We start from the raw sequence: 23,513 nt of genomic DNA on the forward strand, positions 1-23,513 counted from the left end.
GGCTATCAAGCTTCCGCCTATTCCTCTGGACGCGTGGATACATCTTTTTATTTTAATAATTTTTTTGAATATTCCATGAGGGGTGTTGATGTCAACCGCCTGTATTCAATGGAGAGTGAGATGCTTGCTAGTCTTGTGAATATGCATAGGCCATCTCAGGGACAACTCTGATATAAATTGTTTTTTTCAGAAAGTTGCTGGGATGTCATGTGCATCACACTATCAGTACACTCATAACAACCAAAGCATTACGGAACTTGTATAAGATCAAATATGCATCACATATCAAAATAGTAATACATTTTTATCTTGACTAAACTCTCTTATTTCCCCCCACACAAAAAAACTTCTCACTTGCTTAATAATTAATGATCTGCTTAAATTGAACAGATTTTGGGAGGATTAAACTCTCTTGCTTCGCCTCTTCCTCTCTGGTTACGCTAACTACCACTATACCGCCATAAAGATTATTATTATTAATTATCCCATACAAAATAACTAATGATGTAGGAAGATGAATTGATAAAAGGTTCAAATGTATGATATGACAAATGTATTATTTATTTATTGAATATCTATTCTAGGGTCAGTGGTGCTATAATTTGAAATCGCATAGGCCTATCTAAAACTCCTCGCCTACATGCCCACACTGTTTGCCCTACTTGACTTGCCGTAGTATGCCCAATTGCCCGGATGACAGGGGAGTTTGAAAAACAATGGACTGTAAAAACCGGCGGTTGTAGCTAAAAGAGCAAACTAGTGTTGTGATATAAATTGGAAACTTAAATTCGGCAAATTACAATACTAGCTAGATAATTCTGCAATGCAAGGTAAGTCAAATAATAAGCCTGTTGCTTACGTCATGTGTTTCCGCCTTTGTAAACTAACGTAAAGTTAGCAGCTAGCCACAGATAAAATATAAGGTAACTGACGTCAGCTAACCTCGAATGCATAGGTCCTATTAGTTTGCAAGCTACCGTTAAATGCTGAATTGAGCCCCTCCAGTTAACGTTAGTTGCCTGATAGACCCGACTAAAAATCACAGATTTCTGGGCTCCAATATTAATTTAAGCAGTACAAAAACGTGGAAAGTGCACTTACAAGCGAGAATGTTGAATACTTAACGTTACATTTGAACTTACTCTTCCGGTTTTTGTGCGGTTGCTCCGACCTTATTTAGGTCGAAATGTGAAACAAATATCCACAGGAAAGTATTGTTAACCCGACTTTTTAGAGCGCCAGCCAGTACTGCTGTTGAATTTTCAACTGGCACATGTGCAAAACCATGTAAACACCTGCAAGACTTCGGTAAGTATAGACAGGTGGGTTGTTTAGCAAAAAAAGATGCATGAGCAAAACCGACAGGGTTGGCGTAGAATCAAAGGATCGTTGACAATATGTAAACTTTATGAAATGAAAACAAATACATTTGCACAATGAGCACTTGTCTATCATATACATCGTTACTTGTTGTTTAGCTAGTGAATTTTAGCCATGTTAGCATAGACGTGACAGACACAACACAATACTTGTTGTAAAGTAAAGATACCCTCTTAGAAAATGACTCAAGTAAAAGTGAGTCACACAGTAGAATACCACTTGAGTAAAAATATAAAAGTATTTGGTTTTAAATATGCTTATGTACTAAATATATTTAAGTGTATATATATATACTTAAACAGTGGTGGAAAAGTACCCAATTGTCATACATGATTAAAAGTAAAGATACCCTAATAGAAAATGACTCAAGAAAGTGAAAGTCACCCAGTAAAATAAACGTCTAAAGTATTTGGTTTTAAATATACTAAAGTATCAAAAGTAAATGTAATTGCTAAGTAAAAGTATTTAAACAAACCAGACGCCACCATTTTTTGTGTTTTTATTTAAGGATAGCCAGGGGCACACTCAGACATAATTTACAAATGAAGCATTGGTGTTAGTGAGTCTGCCAGATCAGAGGCAGTAGAGATGACCAGGGGTGTTCTCTTGATAAGTATGAAATAGAAAATTGTCCTGTCCTGCTAAGCATTCAAAATGTAACTACTACTTTTGGATTTTAGGGAAAATGGAGTAAAAAGTACATTATTTTCTTTCGAAATGTAGTGAAGTAAAAGTAGTCAAATATAAATTGTAAAATAAAGTACAGATAATCCAAAAACGACTTAAGTAGTACTTGTTAAGTAAAAATACTTTAAACACTCTACTTAAGTATATTCCAGGCTGCATTACATCTGGCCGTGATTGGGAGTCCCATAGGGCGGTGCACAATTGGCAAAGCGTCGTTAGGGTTTAGCCGGGGTAGGCTGCCATTGTACAGTCATGGCCCAAAATTTTGAGAATGACACAAATATTAATTTTCACAAGGTTTGCTGCTTTAGTGTCTTTAGATATTTTTGTGAGATGTTATTATGGACTACTGAAGTATAATTACAAGCATTTCATATGTGTCAGACTTTTATTGAGAATTACATCAGGCCCCTTCCCTTTTTCCACATTTTGTTATGTTACAGCCTTATTCTGAAATTGATCAATTATTTTTGTCCCTTATCAATCTACACACAATACCCCATAATGACAAAGTGAGAAAAGGTTTTTGCAAATTTATTACAAAAAAAAAACAACTTATTTTCATACATATTCAGACCCTTTGTTATGAGACTCAAAATTGAGCTCAAGTGAGTCCGGTTTCCATTGATCATCCTTGAGATGCTTCTTGATTGGAGTCGACCTGTGGTAAATTCAATTGATTGGACATAATTTGGAAAGGCAAACACCTGTCTATATAAGGTTCCACAGTTGACAGTTTATGTCAGAGCAAAAACCAAGCTATGAGGTCGACGGAATTGTCTGTAGAGCTCCGAGACAAGATTGTGTCGAGGCACAGATCTGAGGAAGGGTACCAAAAAATGTCTTCTTCATTGAAGGTCCCTAACAACACTGGCCTCCATCATTCTTAAATGGATGAAGTTTGGAACCACCAAGACTTCCTACAGCTGGCCACCTGGTCAAACTGAGCAATCGGGGGAGAAGGGCCTTGGTCAAGGAGGTGACCAAGAACCCGATTGTCACTCTGACAGAGCTATATAGTTCCTCTGTGGAGATGGGAGAACCTTCCAGAAGGACAACTATCTCTGCAGCACTACACCAATCAGGCCTTAATGGTAGAGTGACCAGATGAAATCCACTCCTCAGTAAAAGGCACATGACTGTCCACTTGGAGTTTGCCAAAAGGCACCTAAAGGACTCAGACCGTGAGAAACAAGATTCTCTGGTCTGATGAAACCAAGATTGAACTCTTTGGCCTGAATACCAAGTGTCACATCTGGAGGAAACCTGGCACCATCCCTATGGTGAAGCATGGTGGTGGCAGCATCATGCTGTGTGGATGTTTTTCAGGGACTGGGAGATTAATCAGGATTGAGGGAAAGATGACCGGAACCTACTCCAGAGCGCTCGGGACCTTAGGCTGGGGAGAAGGTTCACATTCCAACGGGACGATGACCCTAAGCACACAGCCAAGACAACGCAGAAGGGGCTTCGAGCAAGTCTCTGAAAGTCCTTGTGTGGCCCAGCCAGAGCCCGGACTTGAACATCTCTGCAGAGACCTGAAAATAGCTTTGCAGTGATGCTCTCCATCCAAACTGACAGAGTTTGAGAGGATTTGCAGAGACGAATGGGAGGAAATCCCCATGTACAGGTGTGCCAAGCTTATAGCATCATACTTAAGAAGTCTCAAGGCTGTAATCGCTGCCAAAGGTGCTTAAACAAAGTACTGAGTAGTAAAGGGTCTGAATACTTATGCAAATGTGATATTTCAACCAAAAAAAACATGTCATACTTTTGCAACCTTTCTAAAATTCTGTAACAAAAGTTTGGAAAAAGTGAAGGTCTGAATACTGGGGCAAACACAACACATTACTGAGTACTTAATGTTGTCAAGCATGGTGGTGGCTGCATCATGTTATGGGTATGCTTGTCATCGGCAAGGACCAGGGAATTATTTAGGATAGAAATAAACATAATAGAAATAAGCACAACCAAAATACTTGAGGAAATTTCTAACAGACACTGGGAGACAAATTCACCTTTTCAGCAGGAAAATAACCTTAAACACAAGGTCAAATCTATACTGGAGTTGTTTACCAAGGCAACGGTGAATGTGACTGAATGTCCTAGTTACAATTTTGACTTAAATCGGCTTAAATCTATGGCAAGACTTGAAAATGGCTGTCTTGCAATGCTCAACAACCAACTTGATAAATATTGAAGAATTTAAAAAAGAATATGGGCAAGTATTGTACAATTCAGGTATGCAAAGCTCTTAGAGACTTATCCCCCCCAAAATCAGCACATTTTTCTTCCACTTTAACATTAGAGTATTGTGTGTGGATCATAGACCAAAAAATGACAATTGATCCATTCAGAGGGTGAATGGGCAAGACCAAATATTTAAGTTTCCTTGAACGGTGGTAGGTGCAAGGCACACCGGTTTGAATGTGTCAACAACTGCAACGCTGTTGGGCTTTTCACACTCAACAGTTTCCCGTGTGTATCAAGAGTAGTCCACTACCCAAAAGACATCCAGCCAAATTGACGCAACTGTGGGGAAGTATTGTCATCAACATGGGCCAGCATCCCTGTGGAACGCTTCTCCTTGTGGAGCACACTCGTCTTTACCCACTAAATCAAATCAAAGTTTATTTGTCACGTGCGCCGAATACAACAGGTGTAGTAGACCTTACAATGAAATGCTTACTTTTAGGCTCTAACCAATAGTGCAAAAAAGGTGTGTGTGTGCAGGTAGGGAAAGAAATAAAACAGTGAAAAGACGTTTGAAAATAAAAGTAGCAAGGCTATATACAGACACTGGTTAGTCAGGCTTATTGAGGTAGTATGTACACGTTGGTATGGTTAAAGTGACTATGCATATGATGAACAGAGTAGCAGGAGTGTAAAAAGAGGAGTTGGTGGGACACTGCAGATAGCCCGCTAAGCCAATGTGCGGGAGTGCTGGTTGGTCGGCCAATTGAGGTAGTATGTACATGAATGTATAGTTAGTGACTATGCATATATGATACATAGAGAGTAGCAGCAGTGTAAAAGAGGGGTTGGGGGGTGGGGCACAATGCAAGTAGTCCGGGTAACCATTTGGTTACCTGTTATGGAGTCTTATGGCTTGGGGGTAAAAACTGTTGAGAAGCCTTTTTGTCCTAGACTTGGCACTCTGGTACCACTTGCCATGTGGTAGTAGAGAGGTGGTAGTATGGCTGGGGTCTTTGACAATTTTTAGGGCCTTCCTCTGACACCGCCTGGTGTAGAGGTCCTGGATGGCAGGCAGCTTTGCCCCAGTGATGTACTAGGCTGTACACACTACCCTCTGAAGTGCCTTGCGGTCGGAGGCTGAGCAATTGCCGTACCAGGCAGTGATGCAACTGGTCAGGATGCTCTCGATGTTGCAGCTGTAGAACCTTTTGAGGATCTCAGGACCCATGCCAAATCTTTTTCGTTTCCTGAGGGGAATCGGCTTTGTCGTGCCCTCATCACGACTGTCTTGGTGTGTTTGGACCATTCTAGTTTGTTGTTGATGTAGACACCAAGGAACTTGAAGCTCTCAACCTGCTCCACGACAGCCCTGGCGATGAGAATGGGGGCATGCTCAGTGCTGCTTTTCCTGTAGTCCACAATCATCTCCTTAGTCTTGGTTACGTTGAGGGATAGGTTGTTATTCTGGCACCACCCGGCCAGGTCTCTGACCTCCTCCCTATAGGCTGTCTCGTCGTTCTCGGTGATCAGGCCTACCACTGTTGTGTCGTCTGCAAACTTAATGATGGTGTTGGAGTCGTGCCTGGCCATGCAGTCGTGGGTGAACAGTGAGTACAGGTGGGGACTGAGCACGCACCCCTGGGGAGCTCCAGTGTTGAGGATTAGTGTGGCAGATGTGTTGTTACCTACCCTCACCACCTGGGGGCGGCCCATCAGGAAGTCCAGGATCCAGTTGCAGAGGGAGGTGTTTAGTCCCAGGTTCCTTAGCTTAGTGATGAGCTTTGAGGGTACTATGGTGTTGAACGCTGAGCTGTAGTCAATGAATAGCATTCTCACGTAGGTGTTCCTTTTGCCCAGGTGGGAAAGGGCAGTATGGAGTACAATAGTGATTGCATCATCTGTGGATCTGTTTGGGCTGTATGCAAATTGGAGTGGGTCTAGGGTTTCTGGGATAATGGTGTTGATGTGAGCCATTACCAGCCTTTCATGGCTACGGACGTGAGTGCTACGGGTTTGTCGTCATTTAGTCAGGTTGCCTTTGTTCTTGGGCACAGGGACTATGGTGGTCTGCTTGAAACATGTTGGTATTACAGACTCAATCAGGGACATGTTGAAAATGTCAGTGAAGACACCTGCCATATGGTCGACACCTACCAGTTGGTCAGCACAAGCCCTGGTAATCAGTCTGGCCCCACAGCCGTGTGTATGTTGATCTGTTTAAAGGTCTTACGTCGACTACGGAGAGTGTGCTCACACAGTCATCCGGAACAACTGATGCTTTCATGCATGCCTCAGTGTTGCTTGCCTCGAAGCGAGCATAGAAGTGATTTAGTTTGTCTGGTAGGCTCGTGTCACTGGGCAGCTCATGGCTGTGCTTCCCTTTGTAGTCTAACGGTTTGCGAGACCTGCCAAAGACGAGTGTTCAGTCATATCAGTCTTGATATCATTAGATATTTTCTTTACCTGTTTAGACAGTTTATTCTTGCCCGTGCAAATTTCTGTTAGTAGTGTCTCTAAACTTTAGATAAGTCGTCAGCTTCTTGGGCCATGGACGTGTTGTTTCGCTGTGTTTGTTTGTCTCTTTCTAGGTTTAGTATTTTCCATAACATGCAGTTGCCAACATAACATTTCAGTTATTTCTTGATGTTGGTCAAGTTATTTTCTACTTAAGAGGCATACTTTTCATGAAGGAAGGGAATGCCATACGGATCACCTTCACCTGACTACCTTACGGCCGGCATACCGGAAATCGTCTCCAATCTATTCATTTTGGCATTACAGATGGAAGTCCGATTGACTCATGGATACCAATTTTATATCTCTGCGCTAACGCTAGTTAGCAACTTCCTTCAAACTGCATGCAGACACACGAATGTTATCCGTGAGTTCATCTGACTCTGGGGAAGTAGATAAAGAGCCTCATCGCTTTAAAGGGAACCTTCTGGATTTTGGCAATCTCATTCCGCTACTGGATGGAAAAGATGGGGTGGGTTTCACAGTGCATAATGCGTCATTCACATTAAATCTGAGCTGTCAATGGGAACTGTCCGGAGTGATATAGCAGCGCCCCCTTGCTGTTGAAGGCTTTGTTGCAAAACTGCAGCAAGAGTCTGTCAATGGAACCGGACGTTACCATACCACAGAAAAAGATGTGGTTTTGTGCGATTGCTTTGAGATAGCTAGCAACTTGGAAACAATTAACCATAATAGTAATGTTAAATAATACACATTGGCTGTTAAAATAATATATTATATGGCTGTTTCCTCCCATTTTAGTATATTGTGATGGTTATGAAGTTTTGTTTTTTCTTCTTATTATTATTAGGTGGAGGTCGCTAGCTACAGTATCTTCTACCTGGCCTAGCTTTTAGTTAGTAGTGATGCGAACTTGGCTCTTTTTAGTGACTCAGATCTTTTTGACTCGTTAAGACTCATTTCGTTAGAGCACATATCTGGAGCCACCGAGCCGAAGGAGTGCTTATTAATTTGTCTGCAGCCATTGCTGCCAGCAGGTCAAATGAACGACAAAAATGAACTAGTGAGTCGCTCAGAAAAACTAATCACGACTCTCGAGTCAGTGAAGAACTGTTAAAAAAAATAACAATTTCACGAAATAGCTAGCTGCTCCGTAAGCTAGCTTAACCTGATAGAAAGTTAGAGAAACAAGTTGAGGAAAAAGTAAAACATGTTTTATTATCACCCGAAACAGTGTTTCTCCTGTATTGAATGAAAATGTCATATTTTGAAATCTCCCAAAATAATTTAAATCTCTCCTTACATTGTGAACTCTATATTCACCATCCAGAAATGGAACGAGAGGGCATGAAGATGGCATATGGCGTAATGAAATACCCGATGTGTACGGGGCATGAGGGATGAGCAAACAAATCGTGATAGCCACACACAGAGACCTGCGTTTTGAAGTCAGTTACTTTCCTGTGGATATTTTGTCACACATTTCCAACTGAATAAGGACGTAATCAGCAGATAGGTAGAGTAAGTTCAAATGAAGTTTATTCAACATTGTGACTTGTAAAGGTACGGTTTGGATGTTTTACAGTAAAAGTTAGAGACGAGTGAGAAAATACGTTTCACTCAGATTAACGTTAGATGGTGCTGTATTTACTTAACCAAAACCGTTAACTCGGGCTACAAGTTGGTTCCACATTCCGCCAACGGAATGGGAGCGAAAAATATTTTTGCTATATCAGATTGTTCTGGCAATTCTCATATAGGAACTTCATTGCGAGGAAAGATGTTTAACATGCTTTTTACATTTGTATCACAAACCATTTTTGTGAAAATCATAATGCAATTGGCCCTTTATAGACCCATATATGCCCCCTGTAAGACCTTATGAGCTGTGAACCGTACATGATACAGACAACATTTTGGTGCTGTCATACTCCTTATAGTGTGCTGTAACAAATGGAATATGTCTAGATTCTGAAATGTGCATTTTCATATAAATGTATTCAACATTTAAAAATATACTAGTCTTACATAAATATTTCCAAAGTAATTTTTCATGATATGACCCATTTTATAAACGTATAGGTAGGTCATTAACCAATCACATTCCTCCTTTAGGATTGCACATTCATCAAATCACCAGCAGAGGGAGTTCCGTTTGAGTTCCCGTTGGTGGTGCTCATAAAATTTATTATAACTTCATAATTAGTAAAGAGCCCACTCTGGAAAATGTGATGTACTTGTGAAGTATATTGTTCCAAACAATATGTCTTAAAATGAACAAAATCAAAGAGTGTAGTTTTGAGATATTCATATTAAGATATTTGTTGTTGAATATATTTATGTGAAATGTATGTTTCAGAGTCTAGACATACTCCATATGTTACAGCACACTGTAAGGAGTACAATGACGACAAAGATGTCTGTATCATGTACGGTTCAAGGATCATAAGGTCTTACAGGAGGCTTGCTTAGGTCTAAAATTGCCAATTTCATCATGATTTTCTAACATGGTTTGTTATACAAATATAAAAAGCATGCTCAACATCCCTTCCTCCGAATGCATTTCCTATGTGAGAATTGCCAGAACAATTTGAGAGAGAATCATCATTCAAATCAACTAAGACCAAGGTTTGTTTGTGTTATCCATATGCCTTGGTTTGTTAGGTTTGTCCCTGCGACCAGCAGTCTAGTCATTTTTGGTGTTCGTGGACCAGGACGGGACCACCATGCAGCAGCACCCACCAGGGGCACGAGGGTGCTTCTTGGGTATGCTGTCCCCTGGCCATGGGGCAAGAAAGCTGGAAGGGAAATCTTTCTACCTGGACGCTGTGAAGAGTCGCCCTGCAGCCTTTCTTGCGGAGGCCATATCCCATCTTGGAGGGGTAGGAAAGCTGGGAGGAATTGGGGAAAATTAAGCACCGGGGGGGGTGGGGCTTATATTTTCATTTCAGATTTTATAGTGCTAAGCCTCAAGGTGGACTCCAACAATATGACATGATTATATGATGATACATGCAATGATACTTAGCATTATTTTGTAAAAATATTTGCAGAGAATTGAGAGTTTCCTGAATAAGGATGTCAGCTTTGTTGTGACTGGGAGCCTAGAGGGACTCCGAAGCGAGAGCTTCGAAGTGACCCGAGGTGGGTCAGACGGGATGACCGGGGAGTGTCACAGCTCTCCCCGCTCCACCAAACCGAGAGAGAGCATCATGACCAGCACCAGGCAGCAGCGTCCAGCCACTGGCACTCCCAGACCAATGGTATGGCCTTCCATCCCAGTGCCATATGACTATCCACATATGGCTGTCCACATATGGCTGTCCTATCCTACTTTGCGGTGCATTAACATCAAACTATCTGTAATATCTATTTTTATTCACAGAATATCATAGCATATTTTTTAAATTCTGTCATCCATTCATGGCTTCTTGGATATAGACCTTACTGTGTTAGAGAGCTTCTGCTTGTATTAAAAGGAACTGGTATGGGGATTCTCAACGCTTTGTTTCTGCAGGTGTGTGGCAGCCGCGGGAAGGCCCTGCTAGAGAAAGCCATTAGGAATAATGTGAGTGCTTTTATTAGGTTGTTTATGTGGCCTGATTCCAAACTGTCTCCTACCCTTAGACAGGGTTAGGGCTAGAGGTTGATTTGAAAACGGGTTGTGATAGCCTTGCGGTTGGTTTCCATGTGTGGTAATGGATCTACATTTTCCCATGCTGTTAGACCTTGTAACACGAAAACACTGTGTCAATGGTTTTATCTTTCAGGAACGGCTTCAGGGGAACAGTGTTTTGGCCAATGCCCGCTCCTGGGGAGTCAAGATTGTGCACGTGGACGGTATCCTTTTCACTATCAAACACCTACCTCTGTAGAACTCATTCTCATCACTCATACCTTTTTAGGTTGACTAACTACTCACAGTTTGCCACAGGATCACCTTGTGTTAAGTTGTCCTACTGTTTGCGTGTCAAATGTAGCCCATTAATTTACATATCCAAGGAACCTCGTTCTTTTGTGCTGTATTGATCCTAACCTGACAGCAGATGGCGTCAGATCATTTTCTTAGTCTAGCTTGAGCTATTTGGCTCTTGCCAAGACTATGGGCCGTGTTATTAAATGTGATCCTTAATTTAGATAAAGATCTCCTGACGCATGTCCAACTGTTGACAGCGGAGAGTGCCAAGGCCAGACGCAGGAAAACTGAGGTAATGTGGTACACCAACCTGTTAGACCTCGTCTATCCTAATTAATTTTTTTACAAAGAAAGAGATTGGACCGCTGTCTGCACCAGAAGCATGGTTAGGCCTAAATGTTACTTTTGTAATTTGCTTGTTTGAAATACTTGCATTAATAAAGGGTTGACGTTAACCTTTTCCCATTTTTTGGGTTTAGCTGAAAAATTCCAACAAGTATCCTGCTGTGTCTCGTGTCATCAAAGGTCAGTGAATGTTTAACTATTTTATTATTTTAGACTATGGAAATGTGCTGTGCTGTCTTGTAACTCCATTGACTTTCATGCTATTGATGCTAAATATATTTTTCTGCATTTTCTTTCTCCCTTGGTCCACAGCTGGTGCCTTGAAGTCCCCCTATCTGAAAGTAGAGGATTCAAGCAGGTGGGTCCCTCTCTCCTCCTCTCCATGCACCCCCTCCTCCCTCTTCAGCTGCTTCTAAGCAATATGCTACATCCCATCTCCTCAGTCTTGGGGGCAAATCAAGGCCAAGTGCAACAAGACACTGCAAGATCTTTGTGGCTCCTCAGTGCGAGTTTCCCCTTCAAAAAGCCAACTCCACCTGACCCCCCCCACCCCACCTCCCCATGTAAAGATATCTTTCCCAACCCTTTCCCTCTCATCTCCTCTACTGAAGCTGCCTGGCCTGCACAGTGTGAGGGCTAAGGCAAGTGGGGAGCTTGGCTAGCATGGGCATTTAACATTTAATCACGACCTCCAAGAGGGTAGAGTGTGGAGGGGTGACTTGCTGCTGTTCTTGTTTAGCCAAAAGTTTGAATAACAATGGTGGGTTGCATTCCCATTGCCCTCTTCCCCGAAGTGTGCAAAATAATTGGTACAAGCCGAACAAATATACCAACATCCACCATGTTCCTTATACCAGTCTATTCCTTTGAAATCAATGAGTAAACACTATGGGGAAAAGGATAGCCGAACTGCAACCTTGGTGTTTATCAGGAGGTCAAGGAAGAGGTGGTGGTCTAGGCAGGATAGCTAACTCCTAGTAAGACATTCTGCATTAGCGTCATAGTAGCTGAGCCTTGGAACAGAAGCAGTCCACAGTATGCCAGCTAATCACTGAAACCACAATGTGGGTGGTGATCAGTGATGTGCGGTGAGTTGGATGGCTGGATCAGCACTGGCTAGTATCAAAGCCAGGTTTACTCACAAATACACCTTGATGAAGGGCAAGTTAACCATACAACAGATGGCTCCAACAACCAGTGTAACAGGCTATTAACTGAAATTTACAAATAATTTTCACAAAATGTAATTACCAATCTAGCCAAAATACATTTTGTCCATTTTAGAATAAGGCTGTAACATAGCAAAATGTGGAAAAAGTCAAGAGGTCTGAGTACTTAACGAAGGCACTGTACATGGCGGCATATTTCAATTTCATCCGACAAAATGTCACACCGCTAGCTCGGCCATAGACCGATGTACAGTCGTGGCCAAAAGTTTTGAGAATGACACAAATATGAATTTTCACAGTCTGCTGCCTCAGTTTATATGATGGCAATTTGCATATACTCCAGAATGTTATGAAGATTGATCAGATGGATTGCAATTAATTGCAAAATCCCTCTTTGCCATGAAAATGAACTGAATCCCCAAAAAAACATTTCCACTGCATTTCAGCCCTGCCACAAAATGACCATCTTGCATTATGTCAGTGATTCTCTCATTAACACAGGTGTGAATGTTGACGAGGACAAGGCTGGAGATCACTCTGTCATGCTGATTGAGTTCGAATAACAGACTGGAAGCTTCAAAAGGAGGGTGGTGCTTGGAATCATTGTTCTTCCTCTCAACCATGGTTACTTGCAAGGAGACACGTGCCGTCATAATTGCTTTGCACAAAAAGGGCTTCACAGGCAAGGATATTGCTGACAGTAAGATTGCACCTAAATTAACCATTTATCGGATCATCAAGAACTTCAAGGAGAGCGGTTCAACTGTTGTGAAGAAGGCTTCAGGGCTCCTAAGAAAGTCCAGCAAGCGCCAGGACCGTCTCCTAAAGTTGATTCAGCTGCAGGATCGGGGCACCACCAGAACCGAGCTTGCTCAGGAATGGCAGAAGGCAGGTGTGAGTGCATCTGCACGCACAGTGAGGTGAAGACTTTTGGAGGATGGCCTGGTGTCAAGAAGGGCAGCAAAGAAGCTACTTCTCTCCAGGAAAAACACCAGGGACGGACTGATATTCTGCAAAAGGTACAGGGATTGGACTGCTGAGAACTGGGGTAAAGTCATTTTCTCTGATGAATCCCCTTTCCGATTGTTTGGAGCATCTGGAAAAAAGCTTGTCCGGAGAAGACAAGGTGAGCGCTACCATCAGTCCTGTGTCATAACAACAGTAAAGCTTCCTGAGACCATTCATGTGTGAGGTTGCTTCTCAGCCAAGGGAGTGGGCTCACTCACAATTTTGCCTAAGAACACAGCCATGAATAAAGAATGGTACCAACACATCCTCCGAGAGCAACTTCTCCCAACCATCCAGGAACAGTTTGGTGACGAACAATGGCTTTTCCAGCATGATGGAGCACCTTGTCATAAGTGATAACTAAGTGGCTCGGGGAACAAAACATTGATATTTTGGGTCAATGGCCAGAACTCCCCCGGCCTTAATCCCATTGAGAACTTGTGGTTCTTGAGGTGGGTGGAAAAACAAAAACCCACAAACTCCAAGCATTGATTATGCAAGTTAGGATGTGCCCCAGAAGTTAATTAACAGCACTCCAGGGCAGATTGACGAGGTCTTGAAAAAGAAGGGTCAATACTGCAAATATTGACTCTGCATCAACTTCATGTAATTGTCAATTAAAGCCTTTGACACTCGTGAAATGCTTGTAATTATACTTCAGTATTCCATAGTAACATCTGACATAAATATCTAAAGACACTGAAGCAGCAAACTTTGAAAATTAATATTTGTGTCATTCTCAAAATGGCACTAAAAGACCAATATATATAGACAAATTTCATCAAAATAATTCGCAATGCAAACTCAATAGCATTTCACAATGGATTTACAATTCTTCCAATGCGCAAACACACACGATTATGTGAAATATTACACACACACATATGATAAAATACTGTAGTAATGCCATTTTCATATCAACAATTGAAATCACCGAACAATGCAGTTGAAAATGTCAAAGTGGCTCATCAAAACAAAATTCTAGCTTCAAAGCGATGTCTGGTTCAACAGTAGCCTAACCTTCAAATTGCCAGGGAAAATGCATTTGGGCCTACCATTACTTGTTAAGTCTGTTCTTCTGGTGAACCTCTCTGTGACCGAGTTTGACAAGTCACAGCAGAACCCCATGTCCATTATTTTATTCTGTATGCGCACAGCAGGCCCACGGTTGCGGGGAGACGCATCCCCAAGGCCCATTTATGTCCACAAAGCAAAAATAAAAGTCTGGATAAAAAGTATGAATTGGTGATGACGTTTCAGACAAGTAGGCAGTCCAGTACATGGTGATTGCATGTCAGGTCTTGTGTGTTGAGCTCCTGTGTGCTGCCTCTGTCTGGTCTTAACTTTCATTATAGTTGACGTTCTGCTCTTCCACTCTGATGTTCCAAACGGTACGTTACATTATTCCAACTTGGAAGATTGTTCCGAGGAGCAATATTGTCCAGTTGACAGGTTGTATTTGCAAGCTAGCTAGCTTTGTTCAGTTCAAGGGATGCGAGCACCAAATTATGTAGACACACAAATGTTGCTCAGCTTACACCAGGCAATACCCACACAACATGTTTAGGCAATACACATGTGCAAAATATGAAATTGGCTCGAATGAAGCTGAACCCTGTCCATTAACAATGACTGTAGTCAGGAAAGGCTGCACATGTAAAGGATATTAATGGATTTGAATGGCTGGAAAGAATGAATACCCTAGCACCTTTCCTGAGGTTTTGATGCAGTTTTAGCACATTTTTGAGGGTTTGAGAATAAATAACACCAGAATCATTGATTAAAAAAACAGAACAAAAAATGACAATTTTATTTTGATTTCATGACCGCTTTTTAAAAGTAGATTATCACAGGGCACTTGCCTACCATGACTGCACGTCACAGGTGGTGATGCTCTGCCCCTGGCCTTTGTATATCCTCTCCACCACCCCACCCGATGCTAGCTTAGGAGGCTAGTGTTTCAGCCAGGCTGATTTCCTTAATTGAACTTTTAGAACTCCCCTGACTGTTAGGTAATGTGACGAGTGCCATCAGCGAGGCAGGCATTCGGGCTGCTCCCTGGGAGCCCAGGGCTCAAGCAGAGGATACGGTTTCTTCTGTTCCACCTTGCCTTTGCAAGCAGCCCTGCATTGGATTCAGTGGACATGAATGGGGACTCAATGTGCTAAAAGCAATTTTCAGCAGCCCTATCGTTTAAGCTAATTACAGGACCATGCCTGCTCGGCTACAGTACTGGGCCCATTCCATGAGAAATTGAGCCTGTGGGCTGTGACAGCTAAACCAATGTGGTTGTTAGCTGGGTCATGTTCATTAGGACACACCGTAGCAAAACATTCAATGGGAATCAAGAATTTCTTATTGGACAGTTGGTACTCTCTTTCTGAGTGATTTCTAATATTTTGTACCTACTAAACACAACCCAGGTCTTAGTTGGGGTCTGTTTGATACAAGTCAAGTCTAAGACCTTACTGCAGTGTACAGAATTTACAGTGCATTCGGAACCTTCCAGAAGGTCAACCATCCCTGCAGCACTCCACCAATCAGGCCTTTATGGTCGAGTGTCCAGACGGAAGCCACTCCTCAGCCCACTTGAAGTTTGCCAAAAGGCACCTAAAGATCTCAGACCATGAGAAACAAGATTCTCTGCTCTGATGAATCCAAGATTGAACCCTTTGGCCTGAATGCCAAGTGTGACGTCTGGAGGAAACCTGGCACCATCCCTACAGTGATGCATGGTGGTGGCAGCATCATGCTGTGGAGGTGTTTTTCGGCAGCAGGGACTGGGAGACTTGTCAGGTTCGAGGGAAAAATCCTTGATGAAAACATGCTCCAGAGCGCTCAGGACCTCATACTGGGGCCAAGGTTTACCTTCCAACAGGACAATGACCCGAAGCACTCAGCCAAGACAATGCAGGAGTGGCTTCTGGACAAGTCCTTGAGTGGCACAGCCAGAGCCTGGACTTGAACCCGATCACATATTTCTGGAGACTTTAAAATAGCTGTGCAGTGACATTCCCCTCCAACCTGACAGAGCTTGAGAAAAATGGGAGAAACTCCCTAAATAAATGTGCAAACATTTGGAAAAAAACTGTTTACTTTGTCATTATGGGGTGTTGTGTGTAGATTGAGGGGGAGGGAAACCATTGTTAATTTTTAGAATAAGGCTGTAATAAAATGTGGGGAAATTCGGGGGATCCGAATGCACTGAATGACTTGTTATAACAGCATGTGGTCTTGTACAGTGTAATCAAACCTAGCGTTATCCAAGTGTATATTTTCTGCTGTGCAATGACTTTCACCTTAGATCTAATTGTAGTATCCAATTCTCTCTCCTATTTGTTATGGAACCAGGAAATACAAGGCCCTGCACATGCAGTCCATGACCTTTCCCAATCTGTGCTACTCTGGCCGGTTCAGTCCTTTTGAGCCCCCTGCACCCCCCCAGCCTGAGAGAGTCAAGGAGCAGGAACAAAACAAAGCCAGGTATAACACACTGAACAGGCCACAAGCCTAACCTTACTGGCCTTGGAACTCGGCCATTGCTTGTTTTTATCTCTACGACAGCCCAGCAATGGTGCTCTTTTGATGTTGGTGTACACATTATATGGTTCAGACAATACATTTATGCCTTTTTATACAGAGGGAAGACACTTCTAACTTTTTTCCCCCCATGAAATAGACAGATAATTAAGAGTTTGAGTACAAGCCAGGACAAACCTCGAAGCCCTCTCCCACGCAACCCCTCACTTTGCCGGGCACGCAAAAAGAACCTGGGCTACTGCGAGTGCTGTCATGAACCCTTTAAGGACCAGGATGAGGTAAGATGTGTATCCAAGTCTTTTTATTTTTTTCTCTGTTTTGTCTGTTAATGTCAAAATGTTGTCTCTGTTAATGGTTTGTTTGTAAGCTTGAGTTTTGTATGTGTCTGTTTTTGTCAATGTCAATATTTTTGTCTGTATTCTATTTCTTTCACTCCTCACTACGTTAACTCTTGTCTGGCAGCACTTGCAGTCAGCTCAGCATCGTGGCTTTGTGCAGGACCGCTCCCACTACAGCCTGGTGGACCAGCTGGTGGCTGACATGGAGCCAGGCTTTGCTCCCTGTCCTGCCCCAGAGTCAGCATCCACAACACTGCTCAGGTAAGAGCCAGGCCTGTCCACTAACGTGGCATTGTCTTACGTCTGTTGGCGCCACTCCTACGCAACGCTTGTCCCTCAACAGACCTGTGTTGTAAGTCATTGAACTAATATGTTGTGGAACTCCTATTCAAAATCTCATATCAGAAAGCATCTGCCATAGGAAATTAAAACGTCCTAATTTCTGAAATTATTGTGCTCTCCTATGGCTAATTTATGAAACAGGCTAAATTACACGTGATAGGGATTCAATAATTTACAAATCAAAACAAAGCGGTGGCAACCTGCAAAAATGATGGCCGCCAGGTGTCTAGATCAGCTGCTTAGCTAACTGGTTGTAGCTAGCTTACTGACATAGAACTTTAGTGACAGGCTTAGCTTGTTTTAAAATATCCTGAAGTTGTAGCTAGACACACTGTCCCAAAATGAAGAGGGACTGTTATCAGAAATTAGTCCGCTTGTTTCTCCTCGTTCGCAACTTTGCAACGTTGGGTCAGCTGAGCGCGGCAGCAGTTGACTCCGGAAGCTACTGCACTCACTCACGGCAGAACAGGCAGCTGCTTCATCGTGAAATTGTCAAACTTCCGAAATTCTTCTCCATCCTTGAAGCACTAAACTCCTGAGCTAAAAAAACGTTTTTTAACTAAGACTAAGACACAGATGTATTGTTTTAGCTTAGATTAATTCAGATTGTTTTGAGGCAGACATGGGGTTCAGCAGACAATGTTACCAAGGTAATATTTTCGAATATTGTGACAGCACGTTGTAGACTAACTAATTTTTGTCTATCCCATTAATCTTTGCAAGATACGAGACATATCGGTGCAGGCGGAATCGTCACGCTATCTGGCGTAAGACAATGCTAACACGGTTTAGAAGTACCCTGATACTATAATGCAATCCAAATTATAATTGGAGGTTGGATTAAAATCACTTAACATTGTGCCATACCATTCACATGTACCATGGTTATTTCTCAGAAATGTTCTCTTTAAAAAAATGATCTTCTAAAAGTGGTTTTGTGCTTTCTACTGCCCTATCAGGTTGGAGACTCCCCCACTTCTACTACAACTGCTCCACAGCCCCTCTGAGATGCAGACGCACAGTGAGACGGAGCACGCCATCCAGGCCCTGCTTACCCAAGGCTCACCGTCCAACACCCTGGACCCGGATCCAAGCTCTTCCACTCCGAGCGTAGTCCCCCTGTCATCCCATGCCCAGCCTCTCCCCCCCTGCCCTGACACCCTCAGCCTACTCCTCCTGCCATCCCTCCCCCAGCCTCTCTCCTTCTGCCCTGAAAACCACCCTCCCTCCCCCGACACTCTTTGTCAGTCCCCCACCCTAGCCCCCCTACCAAACCACTCCCAGCCCCTCTCCCCCTGCCCGAACACCCAATGCCAGCCTCCCAGCCCCTACTCCCAGCCTCCTGTACTCAGCCCTAAAACCATGTTTCCCTTTGAGCCCATGTCCCAACCCGACAGCCCCTACTCTCAGCCCCCAGTCCTCAGCCCCCAGGTCCTGCTTCAGCCCCCCACTCCTCACCATCCCGCAGAGGGGGAAGATATGGAGATTGACAGCCATATGTCAGCATCCGCAGAGGAGGAATCAGACCCTCAGACTGTCCCAGGTCGGTCTCGCTCCCTTCCTCGCCTCTGGATCACTGCAGTGAACGCAAAGAAACGCAGCCGATCAGTCAGTCCTGACACCAAGGCCTGCAAGAGGATAAGGACCTCCCTGGCCAACCGTCACAAATCAAAACCCATCTGGGGCTTCAACAGTGCTGGTTGGACAAGGAAGGAAAACCAGCCCTTAGTCCCACCCACATATGGCAATGGACATGAGCTTGTGGCTAAGGCCTGCTCCCTGCCCAAAGAACTAGGAACTGCAGAACAAAGACCAACCCCACATCAGCTGGAAGTGAAGGGAATATCACTGGTGCCAACAATGACACAAGACAGAATAAACAAAGTTGGGAACGTTGTGGACATCCGAGCAGCCAACCACTGTCACTCTGTGCCCATTTGTGGCCCGGGCCATGCAATATGTCCTTTGTTGAAGGTGGACAAGATAACCAGTTGGCCTCCAGTGGAAGTGTTTGGTACAAACCGCCATTCTTTGGCCACATCCACTTGCCTTTCTTTGGCCACATTCCCAAGGTTTCCTGTGAAGTCCACAGGCAATCCGTCAGGTCATATGGATCATTCCATCTTCATGGACCGGGTTGTTCTACAGCAGCATGCCACAGCGACTCCAAACATCAGTGCTTCTTTCCCTCCCCAGCCTCTTCACCACCCTTCAGATAGACCAACCCACTGCCCCGCCTCCAGCCAGGACTCAAACCCCAGCCACTCCCAGTCCATCACCTCCATCTGTATCGAGTCTGCCCTACTTCCCGACCTGGCCGTCCCCTCCGACTCGGACTCGGACTGGGAATGCGATCTCATGTCCCGCCTCGGCCCCCCTGCCGCCACCTCCGCCCCTTCCACCCTTTCCCTCCCGCAACCAGCGGGGAGCCACCACCAGCAGCTGGACTTGGAGCTACTACAGAGACCCTGCAGCACCTGGACGCTGCACGACACCAGCTATGAGTCACATCTGTGTGCTGTGTTGCAGCAGCCCCTCACCCCGCTGCCGGACCCCTCTCTAGTGTTTTCCAGGACAGAAATGCAAAGTCTAGAAGTGACTCAGCACTGACTCGGGAATGACGGGAGAAGGGTTGGTTACTTGACCAATCGAAGTCCCAATACACAAACTTTTTGACCTACCTGGTTTTCCATACGAAGTCGTCAAACAAAGTGAACAGACATAGCAACAAACATCACAACAAATAACATTGACTTTGAAGCTTGTATTTGTCAGGGACCTACCCAAAAATCGATGGATTATTCATGATGTATTACTGCAGAATGCCGCAATTACATCCTTCTAACACTGACTTACGAGGACCTGATGAGGATCCTATGGCCTTGTGTTTCTGGGCCCATCCCTGATCCATTAATAATTAAAGCACCCAGGCCATATTTTGTCTCATGCAGACCTGTGTCTTTCAGCAGCAATCTCTGAGAACAAGCAACGGTATTGAGAATTTAATGAGTCTCTGCTGGAAGGGGCATTACTCAATTAGTTTAAGTGCTGCGTCTGGATCGGCTCCCAGTAGCGCCGGTGTTGATGTTCAGACCGGGCTAAAGAGTTAAGTGAGTGAAGGACTCGACAGGACTCTGCAGTCCCGGCCAGAAACTCTTGATTAATCCTGAAAGGGCTTCTTTGAAGGAGATCCAACAAAAGGGACTGGATGGGTGAAAGGGATATGGGGGCTTGCCACAGTGCACTCACCACTGATGGGATCTCCACCATATATATTCCTTTGACAACTGTTTCATAATATTGTTTGCCGACATAGAGTTCCAGACATATGAGCTGTGCTTGCAAGAACTGTTTTTTTTTTCAGAGTTGAAAACTACTGATAAGTGAAGTGGGTGTTTGCAACATTTTCTGCCTCGTTGTGGTACTTTAAGCATGTGTCTTTGTCCAAGTGCTACAAAAGACTGACTCCAGCTGAGTATTTAGTTTTTTTTTCTTCACTAATTATGTTGAATATGACGTTATATCTCAAACTGAAGAATGATTTTATAAAATGTGCTTTATTTCTGAAAGGTTTGTCAGCTTTCAGCCTTTCACAATGTGAATGCATAATGTCTCATGTTGGTTTTAACAAAATGTTTAAAAATTAAAATATATACAGTACCGGTCAAAGGTTTAGACACACTTACTCAATCAAGGGTTTTTCTTTGTTTTTACTATTTTCTACACTGTAGAATAATTGTGAAGACATCAAAACAACATATGGAATCATATAGTAACCAAAAAAGTGTTAAACAAACCAAATATATTGTATATTTGAAGTTCTTCAAAGTAGCCACCCTTTGCCTTGAAGATAGCTTTGCACACTCTTGGCATTCTCTCAACCAGATTCACATGGAAGGCTTTTCCAACAGTCTTGAAGGAATTCCCACATATGCTGAGCACTTGTTGGCTGCTTGTCCTTCACTCTGCGGTCCAACTCATCCCAAACCATCTCATTTGGGTTGAGGTTGGGTGATTGTGGAGGCCAGGTCATCTGATGCAGCACTCCGTCACTCTCCTTCTTGGTCAAATAGCCGTTGCACAGCCTGGAGGTGTGTTTTGGGTCATTGTCCTGTTGACAAACAAAATGATTGTCCCACTAAGCACAAACCAGATGGGATGGTGTATTGCTGCAGAATGCTGTGGTAGCCATGCTGGTTTAGTGTGCCTTGAATTCTAAATAAATCACAGTGTCACCATCACACCACCTCTTCCATACTTCACAGTGGGAATCACAAGTGCAGAGATCATCCGTTCACCTACTCTGCACCTCAAAGACATTGCGGTTGGAACCAAACATGTCACATTTGTACTCATCAGACCAAGGACAGATTTCTACTGGTCTAATGTCCATTGTTTGTGTTTCTTGGCCCAAGCAAGTCTCTTCTTATTATTATGGTGGCCTTTTAGTGTTTTTTTTTTTTTTTGCAGCAATTCGACCATGAAGGCCTGATTTCAGACACTGTCCTCTAAACAGTTGATGCTGAGATGTCTTACTTGAACGCTGAAGCATATATTTGGGCTGCAATTTCTGAGGCTGGTAACTCGAATGAGCTTATCCTCTGCACCAGAGGTAACTCTGGGTCTTCCTTTCCTGTTGCGGTCCTCATGAGAGCCAGTTTCAGCATAGCGCTTGATGTTTTTTTGCGACTGCACTTGAAGAAACTTTCAACGTTCTTTAACTTTTCAGTATTGACTGACCTTCATGTCTTGAAGTAATGATGGACTGTCGTTTCTCTTTGCTTATTTGAGCTGTTCTTGCCATAATATGGATTTGGTATTTTACCAAATAGGGCTAGCTTATGTATACCATCCCTACCTTGTCACAACACAATTGATTTGGCTCAAACGCATTAAGAAGGAAAGAAATTCCACAAATGTACTTTTAACAAGGCACACCTGTTAATTGAAATGCATTCCAGTTGACTACTTCAGGAAGCTGGTTGAGAGAATTCCAAGAGTGTGCATAGATTGAAGAATCAAAATATATTTTATGTATTGTAAATATGTGTAATATGTCTAATTTCATAGTTTTGATTTCTTCAGTATGATTCTACAATGTAGAAATAAAGAGAAACCCTGAAATGAGTACGTGTGTCCACATTTTTGACTGGTTCTATATATTTGCTATAGTATACTTTTAGACTGGCTTTGCTTATGTGAGTGACTAGATTCAAACCATATGTCAATGGGTCAAACCTGGGTCTCCTGTGTGCCACAACAATTTGTCTGCTGAGGAAGATTGGGGAGCTAACAAAGTATTTTGATACGCAATAGACCCAGGTTTGAACCAGTTAGTCACATTGGTGCTGTGGGTCTCTGCGAGGAACAGGTTGTTCAGTGAATCACATTCTGAATAACCTTGCCTGAGACTTGAAGAAGACTTGCGTTAGCTTCCCGAGGTAATACCTTGGAGGCTTAATCCTGGATATGGCCAACAATTCTCATTTTGACTGTATGGTGGAATTAATTTGACTGTTATATTTTTAGGAATAATAAAAGTTTAAATATGTTCTATGATGGGAGTGACACTAGGATGGCAACGTTTTAATGGGCTTTCTCCATTCTGATTGTTTTGTACTAGGACCAAACTAGGACCGAACTGAAAGCAATTTAGTCCAATTTGTAGAACTAGTTTATGTAGTATCATTTTAGACGGTATAGTGAAAATCCATACATGAAAATACTATCACGCAGCCCCACTTTCACTCAACGGGCTTACACAGTCTTGTGTGCAGGAGACAAGGATTCTAACTCAGTCATACACAATAAGTACACTTCTTGATCAAGAGGTTTACAGCCGGTTACAGCATGTTGTGGACTGTACTTCCTAAACCCAATATGAATTGATAAAGTAGACCATATACAGTTGAAGTCGGAAGTTTACATACACCTTAGCCAAATACATTTAAACTCAGTTTTTCACAATTGCTGACATTTAATCCTAGTAAAAATTCCCTGTCTTAGGTCAGTTAGTATCATCACTTTATTTTAAGAATGTGAAATGTCAGAATAATAGTAGAGTGATTTATTTCAGCTTTTATTTCTTCACATTACGAGTGGGTCAGAAGTTTACAT

The 23,513-nt window shown here is 43.0% G+C and overlaps 1 protein-coding gene across 1 annotated transcript; it reads left to right on the forward strand.

Annotated features, from left to right (window-relative positions):
* The first annotated feature begins 706 nt into the window (after nucleotides 1–706).
* Nucleotides 707–22,947, forward strand: dbf4b (DBF4B-CDC7 kinase regulatory subunit). Its single transcript, XM_064923748.1, has 12 exons — nucleotides 707–830; nucleotides 9,403–9,620; nucleotides 9,792–10,001; nucleotides 10,256–10,306; nucleotides 10,509–10,578; nucleotides 10,882–10,946; nucleotides 11,134–11,179; nucleotides 11,312–11,357; nucleotides 16,528–16,659; nucleotides 16,856–16,994; nucleotides 17,179–17,315; nucleotides 18,356–22,947. The coding sequence occupies exons 2-12, from the start codon at nucleotides 9,465–9,467 to the stop codon at nucleotides 20,004–20,006; spliced, it is 2,703 nt and encodes a 900-aa protein (XP_064779820.1). The 5' UTR covers nucleotides 707–830; nucleotides 9,403–9,464; the 3' UTR covers nucleotides 20,007–22,947.
* The last annotated feature ends 566 nt before the right edge of the window (nucleotides 22,948–23,513 follow it).

This window comes from Oncorhynchus masou, chromosome 18 (assembly GCF_036934945.1).
Source record: "Oncorhynchus masou masou isolate Uvic2021 chromosome 18, UVic_Omas_1.1, whole genome shotgun sequence".
Taxonomy (NCBI): Eukaryota; Metazoa; Chordata; class Actinopteri; order Salmoniformes; family Salmonidae; genus Oncorhynchus; species Oncorhynchus masou.

What these genes read in the sequence shown, in the direction of transcription:
- dbf4b (XM_064923748.1), top strand. Translation starts at nt 9,465, where the DNA reads ATGCAGCAGCACCCACCAGGGGCACGAGGGTGCTTCTTGGGTATGCTG. An exon ending in CTGGCACTCCCAGACCAATG is followed by an intron (nt 10,002 to 10,255) that starts GTATGGCCTTCC and finishes TTGTTTCTGCAG; the next exon opens with GTGTGTGGCAGCCGCGGGAA. An exon ending in AGAAAGCCATTAGGAATAAT is followed by an intron (nt 10,307 to 10,508) that starts GTGAGTGCTTTT and finishes TTTATCTTTCAG; the next exon opens with GAACGGCTTCAGGGGAACAG.